This window comes from Callithrix jacchus, chromosome 21, assembly GCF_049354715.1.
Source record: "Callithrix jacchus isolate 240 chromosome 21, calJac240_pri, whole genome shotgun sequence".
Classification (NCBI taxonomy): Eukaryota; Metazoa; Chordata; class Mammalia; order Primates; family Cebidae; genus Callithrix; species Callithrix jacchus.
The window spans coordinates 48,550,497-48,576,708 of NC_133522.1; the positions used below are offsets into that span (position 1 = coordinate 48,550,497).

The 26,212-nt window shown below is 55.7% G+C and overlaps 1 protein-coding gene and 1 pseudogene across 6 annotated transcripts in view; both read left to right on the forward strand.

The window, feature by feature from the left end:
• Window positions 1–26,212, forward strand: part of PDE9A (phosphodiesterase 9A) — a 116,993-nt gene that overhangs the window by 89,691 nt on the left and 1,090 nt on the right. For all 6 annotated transcript variants that reach the window (XM_035283208.3, XM_035283211.3, XM_035283212.3 and 3 more), the window contains 11 exons: window positions 1,723–1,804; window positions 3,930–4,004; window positions 9,478–9,564; window positions 13,013–13,117; window positions 13,502–13,584; window positions 14,112–14,268; window positions 19,198–19,311; window positions 20,378–20,482; window positions 21,191–21,319; window positions 23,691–23,786; window positions 25,264–25,342. In XM_035283208.3, the coding sequence (XP_035139099.1) occupies window positions 1,723–1,804; window positions 3,930–4,004; window positions 9,478–9,564; window positions 13,013–13,117; window positions 13,502–13,584; window positions 14,112–14,268; window positions 19,198–19,311; window positions 20,378–20,482; window positions 21,191–21,319; window positions 23,691–23,786; window positions 25,264–25,342 (1,112 nt within the window). The remainder of the gene's footprint in view (window positions 1–1,722; window positions 1,805–3,929; window positions 4,005–9,477; window positions 9,565–13,012; window positions 13,118–13,501; window positions 13,585–14,111; window positions 14,269–19,197; window positions 19,312–20,377; window positions 20,483–21,190; window positions 21,320–23,690; window positions 23,787–25,263; window positions 25,343–26,212) is intronic.
• Window positions 21,326–23,680, forward strand: LOC144580697 (uncharacterized; annotated as a pseudogene).

Genomic DNA, 26,212 nt, shown 5'->3' on the forward strand with positions numbered 1-26,212 from the left:
ACTGCGCCCAGACAAGGATGTGAGTTTCTATGTGGCTCTCATAGTGCAGCATTAAATTGCTCTCCCCGAAGATGGGGCTTTATTTACAAATCACAGGAGCTTCAGCCGCATTCAGCTCCCTGAGTGCCCCCCAGCCTGGTGAATGTCACACAGGCCAGGCATGACCCCCACCCAGTGTCGTCCAAGTACATAGGGAGCCTGGTCACTTCCAAGCAAGTGCACAGCCGCAGAGGGTCCCCAGATCCGCCCAGCCCACCCCCTCCCCCCAGGCACTCTGCTGCAGGGGCACAAGGGCAGCAAGACCCCCTGGGGCAGCCGCTTCTCGTTCAGCTTCCAGGGACCACCCTGCAGCCAGCACACTGCCCAGGCGGAAGGAAGGCGGCTTTCCCTCCGAAACACACGTGGCTCACCTTGCCCTGCTCCTGCATGGGACACCTCGGCACCGAGTGCTGAACAAAATTGGGATCAGGCAGAAAATTCATGTGTTAACATTCCACGTAACAGGGCACGTTGGAAACTTTTAAAAAGTGCATCCCTGGGGACTGGGTACTAACGTGTGCTCTGGCCACACCCTAGAGGAACTTTGAAAATGGAGCTAAACAGGGTCCAAAGTGGCTCCAGCCAGATGTCCTGGCGCTTGCGAAGGCAAGGGTCATGAGTTCAAGGCCCACACTGATTGGCAAAAAAAAAAAAAGAAAATGGAGCTAAGCTTTGTGCAGCAGCTTCGGATGAGTTCATGATACGTGAGGTGGCAGAGCAAGTTGCAGCAGAGTGAATGTGGTGCGATTCCATCTTTGTTTAAAAGTGCAAAGGGGCCGGGTGGGGTGGCTCACGCCTGCAATCCCAACACTGTGGGAGGCCGAAGCAGGCAGATCACTTGAAGTCAGGAGTTCAAGACCAGCCTGGCCAACATGGTGAAACCCCGTCTCTACTAAAAATACAAAAATTAGTCAGGTGTGGTGGTGGGTGCCTGTAATCCTAGCTCCTCAGGAGGCTGAGGCAGGAGAATCACTTGAACCCAGGAGGCAGAGGTTTTAGTGAGCTGAGATTGCACGATTGCACTCCAGCCTGGGCAACAGAGCGAGACTCTGCTGGCATGGGGGTAGGAGGGATGGTACAAAGGATTGGGGTGCAATGGCTCACCCTGTAATCCCAACACTTTGGGAGGCTGAGGCAGAAGGATTGTTTGAACCTAGGAGTTCAAGACCAGTCTGGGTAGCATAGCAAGACCCCATCTCTACAAAAAATTAAAATATTGTTAAAAGGTATAAGTGGCCACCCATATGTGTCCACACTTCAGAACATTCTGGAAAGATAAACCAAATGATGAGAAGTGATTTCCAGAGTATGGGATTTCAGGAGACAAATGGGTGAAGTGAGGACTTCAGTTTTCTTACTCTGCTTCTTTTTCACGTTGTTCCCGTGTTTAGATTCTTTAGAATAAGAATGTTTTCATTTTGGAAACCTGCGGAAAAGGTTTTTAGAGACTTGTCTAAAAGAGAAGATAACCCTCAACATCCGACTTTCTGTGTGTTTCCCAAGAGCCCAATGTGAGGTCAGAGGTCCAGGCAGGTCCTGGGGGATTTTGCTCGGGGTCGCTGCCATCCTGACTTCGTCTCCCACGGAGCTTGGGGGTTTGAGTTTGTCGCTTGCCTTAGCTCTGCCGAGGGCTCCACCAGCCTGAGTCAGCTGGACACAGCTCATCTCTGCTCCTCTCTCTAGGACCAGCTGCCTCTGCAAGTACGGTTTCTTGGATAACAGCAAGAAGTTGACTCCTCGGCGTGACGTTCCCACTTACCCCAAGGTAAGGTGAGGTTCCGGCCCAGAAGCGGCTCTGCCAGGGTCTGGCCCTGCGGCCCGGCGTGCTGTGTGCACATCAACAGCCCCGCCCAGCCCCGGGCTGCGGACGGTAAGGGTTACTCTGAGGCAAAGTATTTTTTCTCTGACATTTGTTTAGCAAAAGTGCTCCCAAAGCATACTTTCCCCTGAAAGGCGGTAACAGCTCCGTGCGGCTGCGGCCCGGCCCCTGGAGCTGACCTTGGTAAATGGTTTTCACACTCAGACATTAAAGAACTTCCGTGTTTAACTGAATTGTTAAACATTTAATTAAAACATTGTTTTGGATCCACTCCTTTGGCCCTGGTCCCTGAGCAATCCTTAGCTGTCCTGACAAGTTTTGCTGTTTTGCACAAAAGTGTTCTTAGTTGTAAGAGAAGCTGTGACCTTGGTGAGGTAGCAATGGCATTTTTGAAATCATGGCAAAAGGAGGATCTCAAGATGCTGGTCACCCTCTCAACACCTTCAGCTAGGAAGCAGGCAAAATCCCAGCCAGTTCATTTGTAATGTGTTCTTGTGCTAAGATTCAGGGGGCACAGGTTCCACAGACAGCAGAGGCCTGGGCGGCACACAGTGGGTTCTGCGGTGCCTGCTGTTCGGGCAGTGACAGAGCCTTCCAGGGCCTCCATGTGGGCCGCCGGTGTCCGTCAGTCAGCCATTCTATCCGTGCAGTTCCAAACGGTGCCCTGGATGTTGTCAGGTTTTGGGGTTGGGTAATTTTTGTTGTTTTTTTGGGGGGGAGGGAGATTGGGTATTTTTTGTTTTTATTTTTTGAGACAAAGTCTCACTCTGTCGCCCAGGCTAGAGTGCAGTGGCATGATCTCGGCTCACTGCAACCTCCGCCTCTCAGGTTCAAGCGATTCTCCTGCTTCAGCCTCCCAAGTAGCTGGGATTACAGGCTCCCACCACCATGCCCAGCTAATTACTGTATTTTTAGTAGAGACGAGGTTTCACCACATTGGCCAGGCTGGTGTCAAACTCCTGACCTCAGGTGATCCACCCGCCTCAGCCTCCCAAAGTGCTGGGATTACAGGCGTGAGCCACTGTGCCCAGCCTTATCCGAGGTTTTTGAATGGAGATTAGTGCCTTTTTCCATTGGAAAATATGCCCCACGCTTCTCCTGATCCTGTCCCAGGGAGTCATGAAGCACACCTAGATCCAGAATCGAAGGTGTCAGCGCTCTGGATCTGTTCCCTTATAAAAAAACAAAGCGCAAATATCCAGTAAGACCGAGGAGAAGACGACGTGTAATACCAAAGCAGTGTTCTTGTCTTCTGTCTAAAGCCACAGTCTCTGTCCTGTGACAGCAGCCTGACGTCCTTAGGAGCAGCCCCGGGCACCATCCGGGTCAGCAGGTCTGCTCTTCAGGCTCTCAGCAGAACCCAGGGATGGGTTCTGGACAGGAGCACCTCAGAATAACTTCTTAGATTCGAATTTATGCGAAGTGAATCCCCGCCCCCACCACTTCACTTTATTGTCCTTTTTTTTTTTTTTTTTTTTTGAGATGGAGTCTCACTCCATTGTCCAGGCTAGAGTGCAGTAATGTGATCTCAGCTCACTACAACCTCCACCTCTCAAGTTCAAGCGATTCTTCCTCCTCAGCCTCCCACGTAGTTGGGATTACAGGCACCCACCATCATGCCCTGATAATTTTTGTGTTTTTGTAGAGATGAGGTTTCATCATGTTGGCCAGGTTGGTCTCGAACTTCCGACCTCAGGTGATCTGCCTGCCTCGGCTTCCCAAAGTGCTGGGATTACAGGCATGAGCCACCACACCCAGCTGTTGTCCATTTTCTCATCAGGCTTCTTGAGGTCTCATTTACACGAAGTATTCTTTAGGTTTGGAGTACAGTGAATTTTGACCTCCACTGCAAGCAAAATACGGGACATTTCTGTCACCCCAAACCCTTCCCTGTCCCCCGGCCCTGCCTCTGGTGTCCACTGTTAGAATTTCCACTGTGGCACTGGCCCTTTCCAGAAGGCTGTGGCCTGTGAGTATGATGCAGGTGCCTTTGAAAGAGAATAGTCCCGACACGCACATGGCACCGCAGGCCCCCGGCGCCCGGTTAACACAGAGCTCCTGTCATTTCCAGTACCTGCTCTCTCCAGAGACCGTCGAGGCCCTGCGGAAGCCGACCTTTGACGTCTGGCTTTGGGAGCCCAACGAGGTAAGTGCAGGACTCGTGGGCACCACATCCCGGGGGGAGGCAGCTCAGGATCGTGGACCCCAGTGGGATCACCCCCATCGCTCTTCCTCCTTCGTGCCTTCTCCTCATCTTTTTAAAGACTGAAAAAAGACAAAAACAAAGTAACACTTTCTAGGAGGACTCAGGAGACAGAACTCACGGCAGGGGGATTCTGTGAGTTGGGGAGGCAGCTGTCAGGGCAGGGAGCCTCCATCCAGGGCTCCTCCATGCTGGGCTCCCCAGGCCTCTGCCCACCCTACAGACCCTCTCAAGAGGCTGGCAGCCCCTGCAAACAGGCTGTCTGCTGCAGAACGCCCCTGCTGGGAGCAAGTCTCTCCTTGAGGAAGGGGCTGCGGTCAGAGCATTCTGCTCTGAGACCATTGTCTGCAAAGGCAAGGCACAGGCAGCTGGTCACCCCGGATAAGTGACATGTGGGTTCCGGGAACTGTCACCTTCTGTAGCAAGGCTTGAGGCCAGGAGTTCCAGACCAGCCTGGGTGATATGGCTTGGCTGTGTCCCCACCCAAATCTCACCCCGAATTGTCATCCCCACATGTCAAGGGTAGGGCCAGGTGGAGATAACTGAATCGTGGGGGCAGTTCCCCCCATGCTGTTCTCGTGGTAGTGAACGAGTCTCAGAAGATCTGACGGTTTTATAAATGGGGTGCCCTGCACACCCCTCTTGGCTGCCGCCACGTAAGTGATCGTCTCTTCCTTTGCCTTCTGCCTTTATTGTGAGGCCTCCCCAGCCGTGTGGAGCTGTGAGCCCTTGAGCCTCTTTTTCTTTATAAATTTCCCAGACTCGGGTATGTCTTTATTAACAGTGTGAGAACAGACTAATGCACTGGACAGCATAGCAAGACCTCGTCTCTACAAAACGAAAAGAGTGTTGAATTCCCATTGGCTGAAAAATAAAAAAAATTGGGAATTTTTGTGTTTTTTGCACCCCAAGAAGTGAAAAGGTTTTCTCATTGCAGTCCTCAGGCCCAGCAGTTTTCAACCCACCAAACTCTAAGGACGTTTTTGTGCTTGTCAGCAACATGGAGAATGCAGGCGGCTCCTCAGAAGCTCATTTGTGATTTTTGACAAGCTGGGCTGCAGCAAAGTCTCCACAAAGGGCAGGGAGTGGGATCCCCGAGGTCAGGTTGCTGACCCCTGAGTCCCTGCCCTCTGCTAAAAGAACCTCTTTCATGAGCTTCGTCTCCCAGCAGGAGAAAAACGGCAGCAACAGCCAGAAAATCAGAGATCCAGCCTGCACCCCCCACCCCAGTTCACCCAGAAGGGCAGCAGGCGGTCAGTCCCAGGGGCTGCACTACTGCAAACCTCAAAAGCTCCAGCCGCCACGTGCCAGTTTGCTCCCCAGGTCTGAGAGTGCAGGACCAGGAGACAACAGGAGGAGCAGGCTTTACATGTGCGGCATGACTGTCTTGGTCAACGCATAAAAAGAAAGGGTTGGGAGATGCAAGGAGTGAGGGAAAGGGAGAAAGGGATGCGTCGAGCTGCTGGCCTGCAGCGGCGGCTCCCAGGGACCCCGCACCGAAGCTGAGACTGGGCAGAGCAAGTCCCCGGCAAGCAGACACTGCAGACGGTCACAGCACACCGACTCCTGCCCCAGCCTGCGGGCAGGCATCACGCCTGGAGCATCGTGCAGAAAAATCACCATCCCTGGCAAGGTGCAGTGGCTCACAGCTGTAATCCCGGCACTTTGGGAGGCTGAGGCGGGCGGATCACCGGAGATCAGGAGTTTGAGACCAGCCTGATCAACATGGTGAAACCCCACCTCTACTAAAAATACAAAATTAACCAGGTGTGGTGGCCCATGCTCGTAATCCCAGCTACTCAGGAGGCTGAGGCAGGAATATCGCTTGAACCCAGGAGGCAGAGGTTGTGGTGAGCCAAGATCATGCCATTGCGTTCCAGCCTGGGCAACAAGAGTGACACTCCATCTAAAAAAAAAAAAAAAAAGAAAATCACCATCCCCAAAGTCATGACCGCAGCCTCTTGTGAGGAAGAGCTAAGCCAGGGGCCACTGCCGGCAAAGCGCCTGCACGAAAACCGCACTTGCTGTCTTTTCTGCCACCGTCTACCAGGGAACACAGGCCACTGTGACTGGGGAGGTGGGGCTTGCCCCGTGAAGCTGAGGGATCTGTGCCTCCATCATAGAAAGGCCACCTCTCTGTCCTCTGATCGCAGAGTGGATTCACACCCGCTCTTGCGGCTGGCAGGTGGGCAAGGCAGACAGCTCCCGGCAGATGGACTCAGCCTCTGGGCAGTGTCTCCCACGGCCCGTGGTTTCTGCCCAGCAGATCCCAAGGGTGCCCCAGGAGACCGATGAGGGTTCCAGTGCTTCCACGAAGCATCTGGCTGCCTGCGTGTGAGAACGCAGAGATGCCCAAGACACGAGCCTTGGTCTCTGGCAGATCTGGTGATGCCAAGAATTTTGGAATGTGAGTGGCAAAGAGGGACAACTAGAGGGACACACAGGAAAACAGCCCTCTCGGCCCCACAAAACTGCATCTGGCTGCCCACGAGGCAGCTGGCACTCAGAGAGCACCAGTGCCCACAGGTGATCACCTCTCTCCCTTCCAGCGGGGCCGACCCTGTCTTTCTCCCAGTGGCTCGAACCAGTGTCCTGCCCATCACAAACCAGACAGGGGACATGACTTCAGGCTGTCATGCCCTCCCATCTATTAGGGCGTCTGCCCAAGGCTGTGGCCGCCTCTATCAAGTGCAGAGCTGGGAGGCTTCAGGAGCCTCCCCTATCATCTCATGAGTCCCCCACGAGTGGACCGTGCAGCCCATTCAGACCAGGACCCGCCGCCGCATGCAGGAGCTGCCTACTCCCTGGTGCCTGCCCAGAGCTCAGGACTGCACGTGCAGCCACAGATGCATGTGGCCCTCCTGCCCCACAGCCTCCACGTAGGCCACGTAAGCGGCAGCACGTGGCTCTGTCTGCCAGTTGGCATCTCCCCTTGACTCTGAGTTAATAGCAGACACACCTGCCCTTCAGGGCTGCCTTGAGCATCTGGGCTGGTCAGGTGGAGAGCGAGGGTTTTCCAGGCTGCGGCCCCTACAGTCCTAAGCACCTGTGTTCAGGACGGTGAGGGGCCAGCCGCTCTGGGCAGCAAGGCCCCTGGCTGGGTGATCCAGGCAGCAGCTGACAGCAGCCTGGGAGCCAGCCCTTCTGTCCACGTGGGGCCCCATCTCCAAAAGCCGGACTGATGCCTTGCACATTATCCGAGCTACATCTGCACTGTCTTCCCAAGGAAAACCAGTATGTAGTTCACGTGCTTTAAGGACATTTCCCAGGTGACATTCCAAGCGCCCATCTGTGGCCGCACGTGGAGGATTTCCAGTTTTCCAGATGGATTTTCTGCAATGCCAGAGAACCCTCTGCCTCCTTTAGAGCCACCTCATCAATGCCGTGATTGCAAGCTTCGATCTACAAAAACGCACCTCCCTGGCAGCATTTCCAGGCCTCATACACAGCGTAACAAGTACAAATGGATTTTGGTGGCACACCCTGTCCTAGTTTGCTGAGGCTGCCATAGCAAAGTGCAGAGACTGGGGTGGCTTCGGCCGCAGAATTTGATTCCTCAGCTCTGGAGCTGGAAGTTCAGGATGAAGGTGGCTGTCAGGTTTGGCTTTTCCAGGGGCCTCTGTCTGTGGCTTGCAGACGCCACGTCTTGCTGTGTCCTCCTGTGGCCTGTTCTCTCTACACACACACCTCCAGTGCCCTTCCTCTTCTTATAAACACACCAGTCCCAGCCGGGCGCAGTGGCTCACGCCTATAATCCCAGCACTTTGGGAGGCCGAGGTGGGCGGATCACGAGGTCAGGAGTTCAAGATCAATATGGTGAAACCCCGTCTCCACTAAAAATACAAAAATTAGCCAGTTATGGTGGCGCACACCTGTAGTCCCAGCTATTCAGGAGGCTGAGGCGGGAGAATCGCTTGAACCTGAGAGGCGGAGGTTGCACTGAGCTGAGATCATGCCATTGCACTCCAGCCTGGGTGGCAGAGTGAGACTTCATCTCAAAAAAAAGACAACAGCCCCATTGGACCAAGGCGTCACCCTGACTGTATGGAACCTTCCTGACCTCCATAAAGGCCCTGTCTCCAAATAGCCCGTTGGGGTTCAGGGCTTTAACACGTTGACTTAGAGGAACATGCCCTTTTGGGAAGAGAAGGTCATGCCATGAGCAGAGGCAGGCAGCAAGGCATGCTGGGCTCCAGCAGGGATGGCCCAGCGCCCTGCACAGACAGAGGCAGGCAGGAAGGCATGCTGGGCTCCAGCAGGGATGGCCCAGCGCCCAGCGCCCTGCACAGACAGAGGCAGGCAGGAAGGCATGCTGGGCTCCAGCAGGGATGGCCCAGCGCCCTGCACAGACAGAGGCAGGCAGGAAGGCATGCTGGGCTCCAGCAGGGATGGCCCAGCGCCCTGCACAGACAGAGGCAGGCAGGAAGGCATGCTGGGCTCCAGCAGGGATGGCCCAGCGCCCTGCACAGACAGCAGGCAGCGGGCGGCTGGGCTGGAGGCGGGCACAGGTGGGGGGCCCTGGGTGGGGGACACCTGCCGGGGTATCTAAACTGCCCCTTTTCTGCACGTCTCCCCTCCTGCTGGGCTCCCCACCCAAGACCTGGTTTTTCCAGAAAGCAATGCCCACTTTGGTCAAACTCATTTTTAAAACTCCCTTCATATTTTCCTCCCTAACTTAATTAGCTCCAAGGCACTGACTGGGCTGCATGGAAATAGAGATCCACCATGACAATAAATCCTCTGAAAACAAAATCTGTTTCAGCTCAAACGGGTCTCAAGAGAAGCCAGAGCCCCATGAAAAAGGGTTAGAAGGAGCGGCTTTCCCAGGGCAGGCTCCATCTGCACAATGCAGTTAAGACGTGAAAGTGTCTCCGGTCCCAGCGGGGCCCCAGAGGAGCACAGGTCAACATTGCTGGATGTAGATCATCAAAGTGCCTTTGATCTCCAGCCTCAGGCAAGGAAAGGGCCTTCCTCTCTGTGACGCTGCCCCTGCTCAGGTGTGTGCCGGATAGAACCTCAGCTGTGACACCGATCCACTGAGATTGTTTTTCATGTGTAGAAATCAATAAAAGCTTTTGGTGTGGAGATTTGGGAGCGGGCTGTGCTCTCTCGCCTCGTGGCCATCCTTGCTTTCTTAGAATTCTCCTTGACTCTGGAACCAGCCCTCCACCCCCAGGAGACCCCCCAGTGCGCTCTCAAAGCCCCACCCATCTGGGTGGTGTGGAAAGGCCAGTCCGAAGACCTCTCCTCCTGCATCTCGCCGACCAGGCTTCGCTCTCGGCAGACTTTCTGGGAGGGGGAGAGCGCACCCTCCTGCCGACCGCCCTGCTGGCGCTCCAGGACGACAGAGGGAAGCCAGGGGCTGGGGAGCCAGCTCCACGGCTGCCCGATGCCCACCCTTCTCCTGTGCCCACAGATGCTGAGCTGCCTGGAGCACATGTACCACGACCTCGGGCTGGTCAGGAACTTCAGCATCAACCCCGTCACCCTCAGGAGGTGGCTGGTGAGTGCCAGACCCGCCTTGGGTTCCTCCCGGGCAGGTGGTTTCATCCAGTTCCACAGGCATGGAGGGAATGCATCACCAGGGCACCTTCCTGATGGCACTGCGCTCCCCGAGAGCAGAGGCGACGTTCCCCGGGAGTTCTGTGGGGACGCTTGGCCTGTCTCTGTTCATCCTTCCACCAAAAAACATTCTTTACGCCCAAGCTCCTGCTCTGATGAGCAAGGAAATAGTGAGACTCTGACATCTCACTATTTCCTTGGCGGGGCAGCGAGTGCTAAAGCAGCAGCGTGTGGGACCCTGTGTGGGGGTGGGAGTGTGGGTGTGGGTGTGTGGGTGTGAGTGTGGGTGGGAGCGTGTGTGTGAGTGTGGGTGGGAGCGTGTCTGTGTGAGTGTGGGTGTGTGGGTGTGTGTCTGCGTGAGTGTGGGTGGGAGCGTGTGTGAGTGGGTGGGAGCGTCTGAGTGTGGGTGGGAGTGTGCACGTGTGTGGGAGTGTGGGTGGGAGTGTGCATGTGTGTGTGGGAGTGGGTGTGTGTGTGTGGGAGTGTGTCTGCATGTGGGTGTGGGTGGGAGTGTGCACGTGTGTGTGTCTGAGTGTGAGTGTGTGGGTAGGCGTGTGTCTGCATGTGGGTGTGTGGGAGTGTGTGTGAGCCTGTGTGTGAGTGGGTGTGGGTGGGAGTGTCTGCATGAGTGTGGGTGGGAATGTGCGTGCACATGTGTGGGTGGGAGTGTGTGTGCACGTGTGGGTGTGGGTGGGAGTGTGTGCGCATGTGAGTGTGAGTGTGTTCGTGGGAGTGTCTGGGTGTGTGTGAGTGTGGGGGGTATGTGTGTGGGAGCATGTGTCTGCATGTGAGTGGGAGTGTGTATGTGTCTGTGTGGGGGTGGGAGTGTGGGGGAGTGTATTTGTATGAGTGTAGGGGTGTGGATGTGAGCGTGCAGGGGGTGTCTGTGTGTTTAGGGGTGGGTATGTGTGAATGGGGTGGGAGTGGGTGTGTCAGTATGGGTGTGTGTGTGTATTTGTGGATGTGGGGTATGTCTGCATGTGTGTATCTGTGTGGATATAGGGTGTGTGGGAGCGCATGTGTGTATCTGTGGATGTGGGGTGTGTGTGTACATGTGTGTCTGGATGTGGGGTATGTGGGGGTGCTTGTATCTGTGTGGATGTGGGGTGTGTCTGCATGTGTATCTATGTATGGATGTGGGATGTGTCTGTGGGTGTGTGGATGTGTCTGGATGTGGGGTGTGTAGGGGTACATGTGTGAAGATGGGTGTGTGCATGTCTGTGTGGATGTGGGGTGTGTGTGTGCATGTGTATCTGGATGTGGGGAGTGTGAGTATATGAGTGTGGGTGTGTGCATGTGATATCTGTATGTGTGGATGTGGGGTGTGTCTGTGTGTGTGTGGATGTGGGATGTGTCTGTGAGTGTGTGGATGTGGGGTGTGTGTGCATGTGTATCTGTGGATGTGGGGAGTGTATATGTGAGTGTGTAGAAATGAGTGTGGGTGTGTGCATGCGATATCTGTGTGGATGTGGGGTGTGTGTGTGGATGTGGGGTCTGTGTGTGTGTGGATGTGGGATGTGTGTGGGTGTGTGGATGTGGGGTGTGTAGGGGTGCATGTGTGAGGATGGGTGTGTGCATGTCTGTGTGGATGTGGGGTGTGTGTGCATGTGTATCTGTGGATGTGGGGAGTGTATATGTGAGTGTGTAGGAATGAGTGTGGTTGTGTGCATGCAATATCTGTATGTGTGGATGTGGGGTGTGTGTGTGGATGTGGGGAGTGTGTGAGTGTGCAGGAATGAGTGTGGGTGTGTGCATGTGATATCTGTGTGGATGTGGGGTGTGTCTGTGTGTGTGTGGATGTGGGATGTGTCTGTGGGTGTGTGGATGTGGGGTGTGTCTGTGTGTGTGTGGATGTGGGATGTGTCTGTGGGTGTGTGGATGTGGGGTGTGTAGGGGTGCATGTGTGAGGATGGGTGTGTGCGTGGATGTGGGGTGTGTGTGCATGTGTATCTGTGGATGTGGGGAGTGTGTGAGTGCAGGAATGAGTGTGGGTGTGTGCATGCGATATCTATTGTGGATGTGGGGTGTGGATGTGGGGAGTGTATATGTGAGTGTGCAGGAATGAGTGTGGGTGTGTGCATGTGATATCTGTATGTGTGGACGTGGGGTGTGTCTGTGTGTGTGTGGATGTGGGGTGTGTCTGTGTGTGCCTGTATCTGTGGCTGTGGGGAGTGTGAGTGTGCAGGAATGAGTGTGGGTGTGTGCGTGTGATGTCTGTATGTGTGGATGTGGGGTGTGTCTGTGTGTGGATGTGGGGAGTGAATGTGAGTGTGCAGGAATGAGTGTGGGTGTGTGCATGTGATGTCTGCATGTGTGGATGTGGGGTGTGTCTGTGTGCATGTGTATCTGTGGATGTGGGGAGTGTGAGTGTTCAGGAATGAGTGTGGGTGTGTGCATGCGATATCTGTATGTGTGGATGTGGGGTGTGTCTGTGTGTGTGGATGTGGGGAGTGTATATGTGAGTGCAGGAATGAGTGTGGGTGTGTGCATGCGGTATCTGTATGTGTGGATGTGGGGTGTGTCTGTGTGTGTGGATGTGGGGAGTGTATATGTGAGTGCAGGAATGAGTGTGGGTGTGTGCATGCGATATCTGTATGTGTGGATGTGGGGTGTGTCTGTGTGTGTGGATGTGGGGAGTGTATATGTGAGTGCAGGAATGAGTGTGGGTGTGTGCATGTGATGTCTGTATGTGTGGATGTGGGGTGTGTATATGTGAGTGCAGGAATGAGTGTGGGTGTGTGCGTGTGATGTCTGTATGTGTGGATGTGGGGTGTGTCTGTGTGTGCCTGTATCTATGGATGTGGGGAGTGTGAGTGTGCACGAATGAGTGTGGGTGTGTACATGTGATGTCTGTATGTGTGGATGTGGGGTGTGTCTGTGTGTGTGTGTGGATGTGGGGTGTGTCTGTGTGTGCCTGTATCTGTGGATGTGGGGAGTGTGAGTGTGCAGGAATGAGTGTGGGTGTGTGCATGTGATGTCCATGTGTGAATATGTTTAGTAGCAGGTATTTTTAATGAAATTTGTTCACAACCAAATACTAAAAACCTATTAAAGATTTCATGGGATTGAGGACCAAGAGTCCCCTCTTGGAGTCTCCCCTCCCAACCCCCTAACCTTGTGCCCCAACGTCCTTGACTGCAAGGTGAACCCCTGGTGGGAGCTCTGTCCCCGAACCTGCCCCAGGCGCCATGCTGTGGCCCATTTGACGTTCTCAGGGTCTCCGCATCACCTCGTTGGCATCTGTGGTAAACACGAGAACGCTGTTGCCCTCTGCTTGGGATGAGGGTTTGGCAGAGAATGTCGAAGCCAGCGCACAGCCTTCTGGGTGGCTTGGGAGGAGAAGTGGGTGGGCCCGGGCACAGGGTGACCCCAGCCCCTGCCTCCCGCAGCTCTGTGTGCACGACAACTACAGAAACAACCCCTTCCACAACTTCCGGCACTGCTTCTGCGTGGCGCAGATGATGTACAGCATGGTCTGGCTCTGCGGTCTCCAGGTGGGTCCTGCCCGCCGCACACCCAGACCTCCATCTCTGGGTCAGGCGGAGGCTTCTTCCGGGGAGCGGCAGCCCCCTCCCACCAAGAATGCCACAGGCACAGGGTCCTCAGCCGCTCTGCCCCTGCTAGGGAAGCACCCTTACCGTCAGTCTCCCCATGGGAGAGGCTGCTGCTAGGATTACCTGAGCAAGTGCACCCCGACCTGGTCACCCCTCCACCCCGCAGGCAGGCCAGTCCCCCCCCACCACGCCGGGAGGCTCCACATGGCTACAGGGGCTTTGTCCCCTCTCCCACCACCGCCACTCACCCAGTTCCACCCCCCTCACCCCATCCCACCCTCCAAGTGGAGAGGGCAAACACCTATGCCCTGTTTTCCAATCCAGGAGAAGTTTTCCCAAATGGATATTCTGATCCTAATGACAGCGGCCATCTGCCACGATCTGGACCATCCCGGCTACAACAACACGTATGTACAGGGTTTTCTCTTTTTTTCCTTGTAAAAGGCACCCTGGCTACCGGAGGGAAACTATCAGCCCAACCCTCAGAGCAGTTACCAGATGGAGCTGTCAATGGCAGCCTCCCAGCCCCAGCTCTGCCTCCACCGACACAGCTCCAGCTTCTGGGCTTTGCCCGGGGCCTTGGGTCTCCCGGAGCAGGAACCTTCAGGATTATCAGACCCCAGGGGGGCTTTCCCAGCCCTGTGCATGCGTGGCTCCAGGCCCAGGTGCACCGCCGAGCTCTGGCTGCGCCAGCGCCTTCTCCACCCCAGGCAGAAATTAACACCGGTGTGTACGCAGGGATGGGGGCTCCACACGCCCCTCTCAGGAACTCGCCCCTCCCTGGACAGACTCCCAGCTGACTTCTGCAGGGAAGGCAGAGAGCAGGGGCCAGAGAGAGTGAGAAAGAGATGGCAGAGGGACAGGAGGTGGGATTGAGGTGTCCCTCATGGGGCGAGGGTGCCTGAGCCTCCCCTCATGCTCCCCTCGCCCCCAGGTACCAGATCAATGCCCGCACAGAGCTGGCGGTCCGCTACAATGACATCTCGCCACTGGAGAACCACCACTGCGCCGTGGCCTTCCAGATCCTTGCCCAGCCCGAGTGCAACATCTTCTCCAGCGTCCCCCCGGATGGGTTCAAGCAGATCCGACAGGTGTGCGGGTGAGGGCCTCCGACCGGAGAGGGGTGCATTCGTGGTGGGGCACAGCAGCCCCACTCTCCAGTGGATAGAGGCTCCAAGAAGCTCCGGGCCACAGCAGTGCCCTGGGGACCCAGGGGAACCCCTCTCTCCAGCTCCCAGAGTGGAGCCCAAAAAAAGAGGGTACCCTCGCCATGCGCACATGTATCCCACTGACCCACACTTCCCAGCTTCTAATTAATTCAGCCTCCGCTGGCCCCTTTGAGATAAATGCTTTGTCTATCTTCCAGCCCAGGAAACTGAGACTTAGCAAAGGTACATAGCCTGACCGAGGAGGGGCCGGGCCCTGGACAGACACTCTACTGCATCCAATGCAGGAAGGCTGCCCACTGCCCCATAACTCCAGGTGCTGTCACCTGCCACCCACGGCCCATCAGCCCCCTCCCTCTTTTTTTTTTTTTTTTTTTTTTGAAACAGAGTCTCTATTGCCCAGGCTGGAGTGCAGTGGTACAATCTCAGCCCACTGCAATCTCTACCTCCCAGGTTCAAGCAATTCTCCTGCCTCAGCCTCCCGAGTAGCTGGGATTACAGGTGTGTGCCACCACACCTGGCTAATTTTTAGTATTTTGTTGTTGTTGTTTTGTTTTGTTTGAGACTGTCTTGCTGTGTCGCCCAGGCTGGAGTACAGTGGCACGATCCCATCTCAGCTCACTGCATCCTCCACCTCCCGGGTTCGAGCAGTTCTCCTGCCTCAGCCTCCTGGGATTACAGGCACGCGCCACCACACCCAGCTAGTTTTTGTATTTTTAGTAGAGACAGGGTTTCACCATGTTGGCCAGGATGCTCTCAAACTCCTGGCATCAAGATCCGCCCGCCTTGGCCTCCCAAAGTGCTGGGATTACAAGTGTAAGCCACTGCACCCAGCAGATTTTCAGTATGTTTAGTAGAGATGGGGTTTCGCCATCTTGGCCAGGCTGGTCTCAAACTCCTGACCTCAGGCGATCAGCCTGCTTCAGCCTCCCAATGTGCTGGGATTATAGGCATGAGCCACTACACTTGGCCACCTCTTCCATTTTGGATAAGAGGGCTTTCTGCCTCTGGAGAGGGTGAGGCAAAGAGAATGAGAGGACATCTGCAGGAGAGGATGATCCAGTCCACCCGCCCCAGACAGACACCTCCGGCCTGCCAGAATCACGCCCCTTTCCACATGGGAATTCCTCTCAAAGCCCCACTCTCTGACATCTGCAGGGGAGGGAAGCTCTTGGAGAAATGCAGTGGGTTTAATAGCAGCATCCTTCAAACAAGGTCCACCTCCGGTGACCATGACCTCATTTGGAAAAAGGGTCTGTGCATTTGTACTTGTTAAGATCCCCAGATAAGATTGCTGTGGATTGCCCCAGGGGGCCCCAAATCCAAAGACTAGTGTCCTTGGAAGAGACAGAAGAAAAAATGGCCCAGACACAGGGAGAAGGCCATGTGAAGAGGCGATGAGTGGTGGCTGGAGTGGTGCAGCCCTGAAGCAAGGGACTCCCGGGGCGCCCAGGAGCAGGAGGAGACAAGGAAGGACCCTCCCCTGGAGCCTTTGGAGAGAGCAGGCCTTGCCCACATCTGGATCTTGGCTCTGGCCTCCTGCACCATGAGAATGTTTGTTGTAAGCTGCCTGGTTTGTGGCACTTGGTGTGGCGGCCCCAGACTCACCCAGTGTCCCGTCTTCTGCCGTTCCACCAGGCAGACCTCAGCCATTGGAAGTTTAAATGGCTTCCTTCCAGAGGCAGCCGACGAAGGCTCTCTGGACTCCAGTGCTCCCGAGAGCTGCTGAGCCTCCCTTTATCAGAGAGCAGCAGCCTTGTCGACCATGGCTTTCCAATTTGTCTATGCTTCCAGGAAGTTCAAAGCTCAATGTAAACAACTGAGTCAGTGAAACATTTGAGGAAGGTCCAAGGAAGCAGCATGCCCCCTGGAACAGGCCCCGAGGCATCACGGCCTCCTGCGAAATTGTCAAATGTCACCATGTCCCAAAAGCAGAGGTGGCAGAACCGGGCTGAAGTTCACTGGGGTGCTGTGGTCCAGGCCTCTGCTGGCCTGTGCTGTGCCGGCCGCTGTGAGTGTGAAAGGAGCAGAAGGGAACCTTTCCATGTACCCATCCATCCATCCACATGCGCAGTGTGCACGGTGACGGCCTGGGAGGAGCACTGACAGCGGCACCTCGGCACCCACATCCATCCATCCACATGCGCAGTGTGCACGGTGACAGCCTGGGAGGACCACTGACAGGGGCACCTCGGCACCCACATCCATCCATCCACATGCGCAGTGTGCACGGTGACAGCCTGGGAGGACCACTGACAGGGGCACCTCGGCACCCACATCCATCCACATGCGCAGTGTGCACGGTGACGGCCTGGGAGGACCACTGACAGGGGCACCTCGGCACCCACATCCATCCACATGCGCAGTGTGCACGGTGACGGCCTGGGAGGACCACTGACAGCGGCACCTCGGCACCCACATCCATCCACATGCACAGTGTGCACGGTGACAGCCTGGGAGGACCACTGACAGGGGCACCTCGGCACCCACATCCATCCACATGCGCAGTGTGCACGGTGACGGCCTGGGAGGACCACTGACAGGGGCACCTCGGCACCCACATCCATCCACATGCGCAGTGTGCACGGTGACGGCCTGGGAGGACCACTGACAGCGGCACCTCGGCACCCACATCCATCCACATGCACAGTGTGCATGGTGACGGCCCGGGAGGACCACTGACAGCTGCACCTCGGCACCCACATCCATCCATTCACATGCGCAGTGTGCACGGTGACGGCCTGGGAGGAGCACTGACAGGGGCACCTCGGCACCCACATCCATCCACATGCGCAGTGTGCACGGTGACGGCCTGGGAGGACCACTGACAGCGGCACCTCGGCACCCACATCCATCCACATGCACAGTGTGCACGGTGACGGCCTGGGAGGACCACTGACGGGCACCTCGGCACCCACATCCATCCACATGCGCAGTGTGCACGGTGACGGCCTGGGAGGACCACTGACAGCTGCACCTCGGCACCCACATCCATCCATCCACATGCGCAGTGTGCACGGTGACGGCCCGGGAGGACCACTGACAGCTGTACCTCGGTACCCACATCCATCCATCCACATGCACAGTGTGCACGGTGACGGCCTGGGAGGACCACTGACGGGCACCTCGGCACCCACATCCATCCACATGCGCAGTGTGCACGGTGACGGCCTGGGAGGAGCACTGACAGCGGCACCTCGGTACCCACATCCATCCACATGCGCAGTGTGCACTGTGACGGCCCGGGAGGACCACTGACAGCTGTACCTCGGCACCCACTAGGTGCTGACGCACAGCCGCAGGGCTCATGGGCCTGTGATGACATCATCCCACAAACACACACAATTCAACAGAGACAATTTGCAGTCATTACTGAGTCACCGGTTCCAGTACAGTTATCTCCCCCTTATCTATAGGCTCTCTGGCCTCTCATCCATGCTCGCCCCTCCCCACCCTGCAAGCAGGTGCTCTGTGTGGCTACGATAAGGCATGGTGAATCTCCGTCTGCAGTAGGTAAGGGCAGCTGGGAAGAGAGAACACTGTATCTGCCTCTGCTACCCCAGTGGGGAGCTCCTGCAGGGACAGAATCCGGGGAATCAAAACCAGTGAGCACCCCTTAGCGTAGGCCTTGTCCCACCGAGCCGTGTCGGAGAGCATCCCACGAGAGAAGGAGGTGGCACCTGATTGGAGGAGCAGCCACTCTGCACATGGGATCGTCCTCACACCCAGCCACCATGGGGATACACCAGCATTGTCCTGCCTCACATGCTTCACTGACTTCAAAATATGACTCTCCTCTAGGGGTAAAATTAGTTTTACCAATTTTTAAAAAATATATTTTGTCATGGAAGATTTCAGGAATAAATGCTTCACTAATAACACTATTAAATGTTTACAGGAAAATTGCATAATTCAAGATGCAAGTGATGCCCCCCCAAATATACATTTGAAAGGACCTAGTTTGATGGGTTTGGGTTTTGTATCTGATGCTTATGGTTTTATTTTCTTAAAAGAAGAAAATATACCTGGCACAGAGATGGGTTCTGTAAATGCTTGTGGGATGGATGAGTGGGTGCATGGATGGATGGATGGATGGATGGATGGATGGATGGATGGATGGATGGGTGATGGATGGATGAATGTATATAGATAGATGGGTGAATGGATAGGTGGATTAATGGATGGAGAAATGAATGGATGGATAAATGGAAGAAAGGAAGGAAAGATGGACAAAGATGGAAGGATGGATGGGTGGATAGGTGGATGGATGATGGATAAATGGATGGATGGAGGGAGGGATGGATTGATGGATAGATGATGGATAAATGGATGGGTGGATGGATGGAGGGATGGATTGATGGATGGATGGGTGGATAGATGGATGATGGATAAATGGATGGATAGATGGATGGAGGGAGGGATGGATTGATGGATGATGGATAAATGGATGGAGGGAGGGAGGGAGGGATTGATGGATGGATGGATTGATGGATGGAAGGATGGACTGGTGGATGGATGGATGGATGGATGGGTAGATGAATGGATGGGTGGGTGGAGGGGTGGATGAATGGATGGATGGATAAATGGATAGAAAGAAGTTTGGATAGATGGATGGGTAGATGGATGGATGGAGGATGAATGGGTGGGTGGGTGGATGGACGGCTAAATGGATGGATGGCTTTTGAGTGGGTGGATGGATGTGTGGACAAATGAATGGAGGGGTGATGGATGCACATAGGAACCAGAATGAGGGATTTATGAAATAACGTGTGAGGGGCTCAGTACACAGGAGGCATCCGCTGAACAGTTGTTGGGATACACCCTGTGTTAACACTTCGTTCTCTTGCTCTTCAGGGAATGATCACATTAATCTTGGCCACTGACATGGCAAGGCATGCAGAAATCATGGATTCTTTCAAAGAGAAAATGGAGAATTTTGACTACAGCAATGAGGAGCACACGACCCTGGTGAGTGGGCTTGTTCTGCCTGGGTGGGCAGCCAGGCAGTGGGCTGGTCGTCCATCCAGCTCACACTGGGAGCCAAGAAACCGAAATCCTTAGTCTTGCCTTGGAATAAAGTGTCTATATATCTGGTTTTTGAGGCCATGGCTCTTACTAGGAAAGCCCAGGGCAGGGCCTCCCTCCTGATGGAACCTCCTTCATGGTCAGAGGGGCACTCTCCCATTCCTCCATCTCTTTTGGATTTGAGGGAGATACGTGGGTGAAGGCCACTCATCTTGCTCTGTTTTCCAGAGAATGAAACCAGCTCTCCCATAAAGGCAAAGCCCCAGCATGGTACCCTGAAAGCCCACCTCTGTGGGGGCAACTCCGACCCAGCTCCTGCTCCCCAAGCCAGCATCCCCCACCAGGCATCACCCATCCATCCCACACCATAGCCCATCACCCCTCTAAAACCAAGACAAGGTGGCCAGAGAAGGGGCAGGGGGCCTCACCCCTGAGAAGGTACACCTAGGTTGCCCAGTGTCTGCCTTTTAGAAAGGGCAGGCCCCGGTCATTTGTGCCTGGGGCAGGCCCCGGTCATTTGTGCCTGGTGCAGGCGGGACTGAGGGACGCCAGCCCTCCACAGCCTGTCCTATAGCGACTGTTGGCCTAGTTCAGGTGGAAATTGCTGCACCCCAGGGCCTGCCCTGTCTCCTCCTGAAGCACCCATGGTGTGCTGAACCCTGGCCAAGCTTGGAGGGAGCTCCCGTCCCCTGGGAAGATGAGCAAGGCACCCACCTGGGGACCAGCAGAAAATAGGTGGTGGCCAGGCATGGGGAAGTGATTTGGGGGGCATCGCCTGGGCTGGGGTGGCCAGAAAGGCTGGAAGGAGGGGACCCACACAGGACCTTGAGGTTCATTCTCCATTGGAGGAGGGAGCCTGTCCTCCTGGAAGTCAGCCAAGCTCATTTGCCTGTTCCAGCTTCATGATCCTCGGTCTCTTCCTGCCGGTAATGGCAAGCCCAGAGCCAAGCAGCAGCAGCAGGCCAGGTTCTACCTTCTGTTACCTAAATTCCAGAACCTCTTCTTTCAGCTGAAGATGATTTTGATAAAATGCTGTGATATCTCTAACGAGGTCCGGCCAATGGAAGTTGCAGAGCCTTGGGTGGACTGCTTATTAGAGGAATACTTTATGCAGGTAAGAGTCTTGCAGAGCAGTCCAGCCTCCAGCCACTCTTAGCAGCCCACTTAGTAAGGGCTCACGTCCAACAGAGCACGCCAGAGTGGACCCGCGTAGTCACGGGCCGTCCACAGGTCAGCCTCCAGAAAGCCTTCACGGCACACGTACATCAGAAATGAAATCGGTTATAATTTGAGACCTGAAAGGTGGTGACAACCCAGAAAAGCTAATGTTGTGAAACTGCCACCTGTCGCTGCTCACTGAGCCACTCTTAGAGGGAGGCTTGTCGAGCAAGTCGCCGGAAAGTCAAGAAACAAGAACTGCAGAGGCAGGAGGGAGCCCCGGGAGGACCGAGACCAGCAGGTCGGCTTACACAGACAGCCACGGGAAAGTCAGGGACAGAGAAACCAGGCCAGCCCAAAACAAGCGCTACATATTAATACCACAGCTTGATCGACCCCGGGAGAACTCGGGAGGGTTTCTGCAGATGCTTCTGCAGCCCTGGAACACACCCAGCTCACCTCTGCTATCCCTAAGCTCGGTCCTCCCACCAGACCTGCTCGCCCGGCTCTGAAGATGCCGCCTTCTCCTTGTTCTTACTGACACACATTTGCGTGCGGCTGGGTTGGTCGCTGGTTAACTGGTGCCTCTTGTCTTTCTCTAAGAACGGTGACCCGGTTCCGGGCGTGTCTGTCTTAATGTCGCTGTCTACTGCATTCCCTGCAGAGCGACCGCGAGAAGTCAGAAGGCCTCCCCGTCGCCCCGTTCATGGACCGAGACAAAGTGACCAAGGCTACAGCCCAGATTGGGTTCATCAAGTTCGTCCTGATCCCAATGTTTGAAACAGTGACCAAGGTGAGCGACTGTCGCCACGTGCCACACATGCACGCACTCATACATGAGCGCACACACGCACACAGGCACACATAGATAGGCACGCAGGCACACACCTGCACACATGCAGGCACACACATGCACACACAGGGTATGCACATACATGTATATACATGCACACAGGCACACATAGACATGCACACAGGCACACACAGGGTATGCACATGCATGTACACACAGGCACACATAGACACGCACACAGGCACACAGGCACACACACAGGCACATTAGACACGCACACAGGCACACTAGACATGCACACAGGCACACACGCACACAGGCACACATAGACACGCACACAGGCACACACCTGCACACATGCAGGCACACACATGCACACACAGGGTATGCACATACATGTATACACATGCACACAGGCACACATAGACATGCACACAGGCACACACAGGGTATGCACATGCATGTACACACAGGCACACATAGACACGCACACAGGCACACAGACATGCACACAGGCACACTAGACACGCACACAGGCACACATAGACACGCACACAGGCACACTAGACACGCACACAGGCACACAGACACGCACACAGGCACACTAGACACGCACACAGGCACACTAGACACGCACACAGGCACACATAGACACGCACACAGGCACACTAGACACGCACACAGGCACACATAGACACGCACACAGGCACACATAGACATGCACACAGGCACACAGACACGCACACAGGCACACATAGACACACACACAGGCGCGCACACAGGTGCACACACAGGCACACTAGACATGCACGCAGGCACACATAGACACACACAGGCACACATAGACACGCACACAGGCACACTAGACACGCACACAGGCACACAGACACACACACAGGCACACACAGCGTATGCACATATATGTACACATGCACATAGGGACACGTGCATGCACTCAGATACATGAGTGCACACATGCACACAGGCACACTAGACATGCACACAGGCACACTAGACATGCACACAGGCACACACAGGGTATGCACACACATGCACACAGGCACACATAGACACGCACACAGGCACACATAGACACGCACACAGGCACACACCTGCACACATGCAGGCACACACACATGCACACACAGGGTATGCACATACATGTACACACACGCACACAGGCACACATAGACATGCACACAGGCACACAGACACGCACACCGGCACACACAGGGTATGCACGTATATGTACACACATGCACATAGGGACACATGCATGTACATGCACATGCATACACATGGGCACACCGGCGTGCACACACAGGCACACAGGCACACACATACATAGGCACACCGATACGCACATGCACACACAGGTACACACATGTACACACAGGCACACACTTGCACACACAAAGGCACACACATGCACATATACACGTACACAGGCACACCTGCACATCCTGAGCGCCCTCTTCCCCAGCTGTCGTGGTGACCACTGTCCCTACCATCCACAGCCTGGCCTGTGACCCCAGCATCTCCCACTCTGTGCTGCCCTCCCTGCCTTTCCTCGCTGGGCCCTGGGGGGCCCTCACTGCCCTTGTCCATCACTGCTGGCCTTCAAGACCCTGGAGGCAGCACCGGCTGTTGACTGTCTTGTCCCCTGCTCTGCACCCCAGTTCAGCCGAGTCTGCACCTGTGGAGGAACCACTGTGAAGCCCCTGTCCAGGTCCCGGTCTCCGCCATACCCAGCCCCCAAGGCCATGCTCGCTGCACACAGCTTGTTCCTGCCCAGCTCCCCACAGGGCCCCTGCCAAGGCCCCACCTCAAGGCACCCCCAGCGTGTCCAAAACAGGCCCGTCTCGTTTCCCCGCACTGAGCCATGGCTGGATCTGGGCTCCCAGCCTCGCACCCTCCCCTTCCCAGGCTCCGGTGTGCTGTGGATCCTTCTGCTCCAGGGCATCTGTTCCCACTCCCACCCTCTTCCCGCTCCCACACTCTTCCCGCTCCCACCCTCTTCCCGCTCCCACCCTCTTCCTGCTCCCAGGACCCCCAGCCAGGAGACCTGTCAGCTCCTTTCCCCTGCCCTGTGTCTTTGTAAGAACCTCCCAACCTGTCCCCCACCCTCATCTCACGGGGGCAGGGGACACAAGAGGCAGGGAGGGGACTTTCTGTAGAACTTCATGGAGGGTGACAAGGGCCAGAGACAGAGCCACAGCAAGGCGGGAACAGCCAGGCCAGCACGAGGGTTTCCAGGAGCCGGGACTGGCCCAGAGGCTTCCGTGGAGTGCACCTGACACCTGCTTTTCTCTGACATTTCCCATGGTCTTAAGAACGAGGGACTGTGAATGACTCCCTTTGCCTCCCACAGCTCTTCCCCGTGGTTGAGGAAATCATGCTGCAGCCGCTTTGGGAATCCCGAGATCGCTACGAGGAACTGAAGCGGATAGATGACGCCATGAAAGAGGTAAAACGCATGTCGAGAAGGGCCCTCCTGGGGCAAGCAGGACACCGCTGAAGGTGGCCCCATGGACAGGAGCACGTGTCCCTTCCATGAAAAAGCCTGGCTCAGTAAGATTAGGGAATGTGATCAGAAAACCAAAACTGTATTCACCGAGGACGCGTCAGGGCTCGGCACCTTCCAGGGAGTTGACTGGCCATGCCCTTCATGAGAATCACAACCATTACCCTCCCCTGTGGGCACCCAGGTGTCCTTGGGTGTATCGGCCACTGTTAGGGCACCTTGGCCCCCTCTGAGCACAGTGCCTGGCCCGTCCTGGCCCCAGGACTGACTTTTTCAGAGGAGGCCATGGGGTAGAAAGGGACCCTCCCCTGGCACAGGGACAAAGTGACCACCCACCTGCCAGCTCCTGGGCCCAGAACATACATTCACCAGCACCTCTCAGGGGCCAGGGAGCCTGGGGCTGGCTTTAGGTTGCTGTTGGATTGATAGTGTTTTGGAGGAAGGGGTCAAGGTCACAGGCTCAGGGCCCGTGCAGTCCTTCCACGGATTGCCCCTGCCTTCTGCTGTCCAGCTGCCCATGATGTGGCCGCTTCCCCGCCCACCCTCCTGCCTCCCCGCTCCAGTGCCCCAGGCAGCTAGAACAGTGCCACTTCTCCTGGAGGGTTTGACCTCCTGGCCTTGGCCAGTGTTGCCTCTGCCACCCCCACTCCCCTCAATGCCCTCTGTGCCATTGAAGCACTCTCCACAGCCCGTCAGTCAGGGCTCCCCTAGTTTCTGTGTCCACCACCCCATCTTTTCTGCCTGGGCGCTCCTGAAGCCCATGTGGCCCACAACGCCCTGTTGAGCGCTGAGCCATTTCAGGCCTAGCCTTGTGCTGGACTCCTCTCCCTCCACTGAGGGCCCCGAGCTCCCCATGTCCACACCCTCCTGGAGCACCAGGCCAGGCATGTGGGAGATGCTCAGCAATTGCTTAGGAAAACCCAGACCAGCTGCCCCGACTTCTCTAGCTAGAGTCTCCTACTGGAAATCCACAGAAAGCTCTCTAAACCTCTGGAAGGCTGAGAGCAGTTATGCAGAGGGGCAGATGTAGCAAGAAGGCGCGCCCCACTCCAGACTCCCGCAGGAGAGCTGAAGCGGCTCCTGCCTCTCTCGTAGGCCCTTCGAGAGCCGTAGCTATGAGGCCTTGAGTCTCCAGTCCTGAGCCCTGATGTGCAGTCGGGGACACTAGTCCCTGCGGCTCTGGTGGCTGCAGCCGGGTGAGCTCCCCGTCCAGGCCCCAGATGAGGCACCAGAAGCAGCGGGACAGGGCTCACAGAGCCGCCTCTGAAGAGCCAGTGTCGGGAGCGCCTGGACACACGGGCTGGAGACCGCAGGCCTTCCCACGGCGGCACCTCCAGGCAACAGGAGCTGCTGGACGAGCGGCAGACACTCCCCTGCTGTCTCCTGCCCCTGACCTGGCCTTCTCCGCACTGTGTTCCAGTTACAGAAGACTGACAGCTGGACGTGTGGGGCCGCCGAGAAGTCCAGAGAGAGAAGCAGAGACGTGAAAGGCAGCGAAGGTAACGCTCGCCCTGCTGACGCGGCGTCTCAGCGCACACGATCGCTCCCGTGCAGGACGGAGGGAAAGAGGAAGGGGAGAAAAGCCAAATTTTGGAATATCTTTAAATGAATGGAACTTTTATTCCTTGCATGCAGTCATTAGAATTAGGCTCTGAAGGCCGGTGGTTCATGCCTGTAAGCCCAGCACTTTGGGAGACCAAGGTAGGCAGATCACTTGAGGTCAGGAGTTCAAGACCCAGCATGGCCAGCATGGTGAAACCCCGTCTCTACTAAAAATACAACAGTTAACCAGCTGTGGGGGTGCACACCTGTAGTTGCAGCTCTGGAGGCTGAGGCAGGAGAATCGCTTGAACCTGGGAGAGGGAGGTTGCAGTGAGCAAGATTGTGCCATTGCGCTCCAGCCTGGGCAACAGCGAGACTCCATCTCAAAAAAAAAGAGGCGGAACATGCTTTAGTTAACAGAAAAACATCAATAATTAGAATATGCGTCACTTATAAGAGTAAATACTTTTTAAAAGTGCAGTTGAAGTACTGAAAACTTTTCAAAAATCGAGTATTTGCAGTTTCCTCTGCCCTTGTTGACCCTGGTCATTCAGCTCCCAGGGAATCAGAGCAGACCTCTGCTCACCTCGTACAAAGGCCACACTGTGCATGTCTAACAGATGATACTCAGTTCAGCAAGCATCATGGCCCAGGGCGGGACACGGCGGACACGGCTTATGAGAGGAGCAGCCACAGGCTTTGGCGTCCGGCACAGCTGGGTTTGAGTTCAGGCTTGCCAGTGACAAGCCGAGAGATGAGCACAGGTGTCTCGGCCTCGGAACCCCAGAGTCCCCATCTCTAACCCGAGGCGGCACTCCCACTGCTAC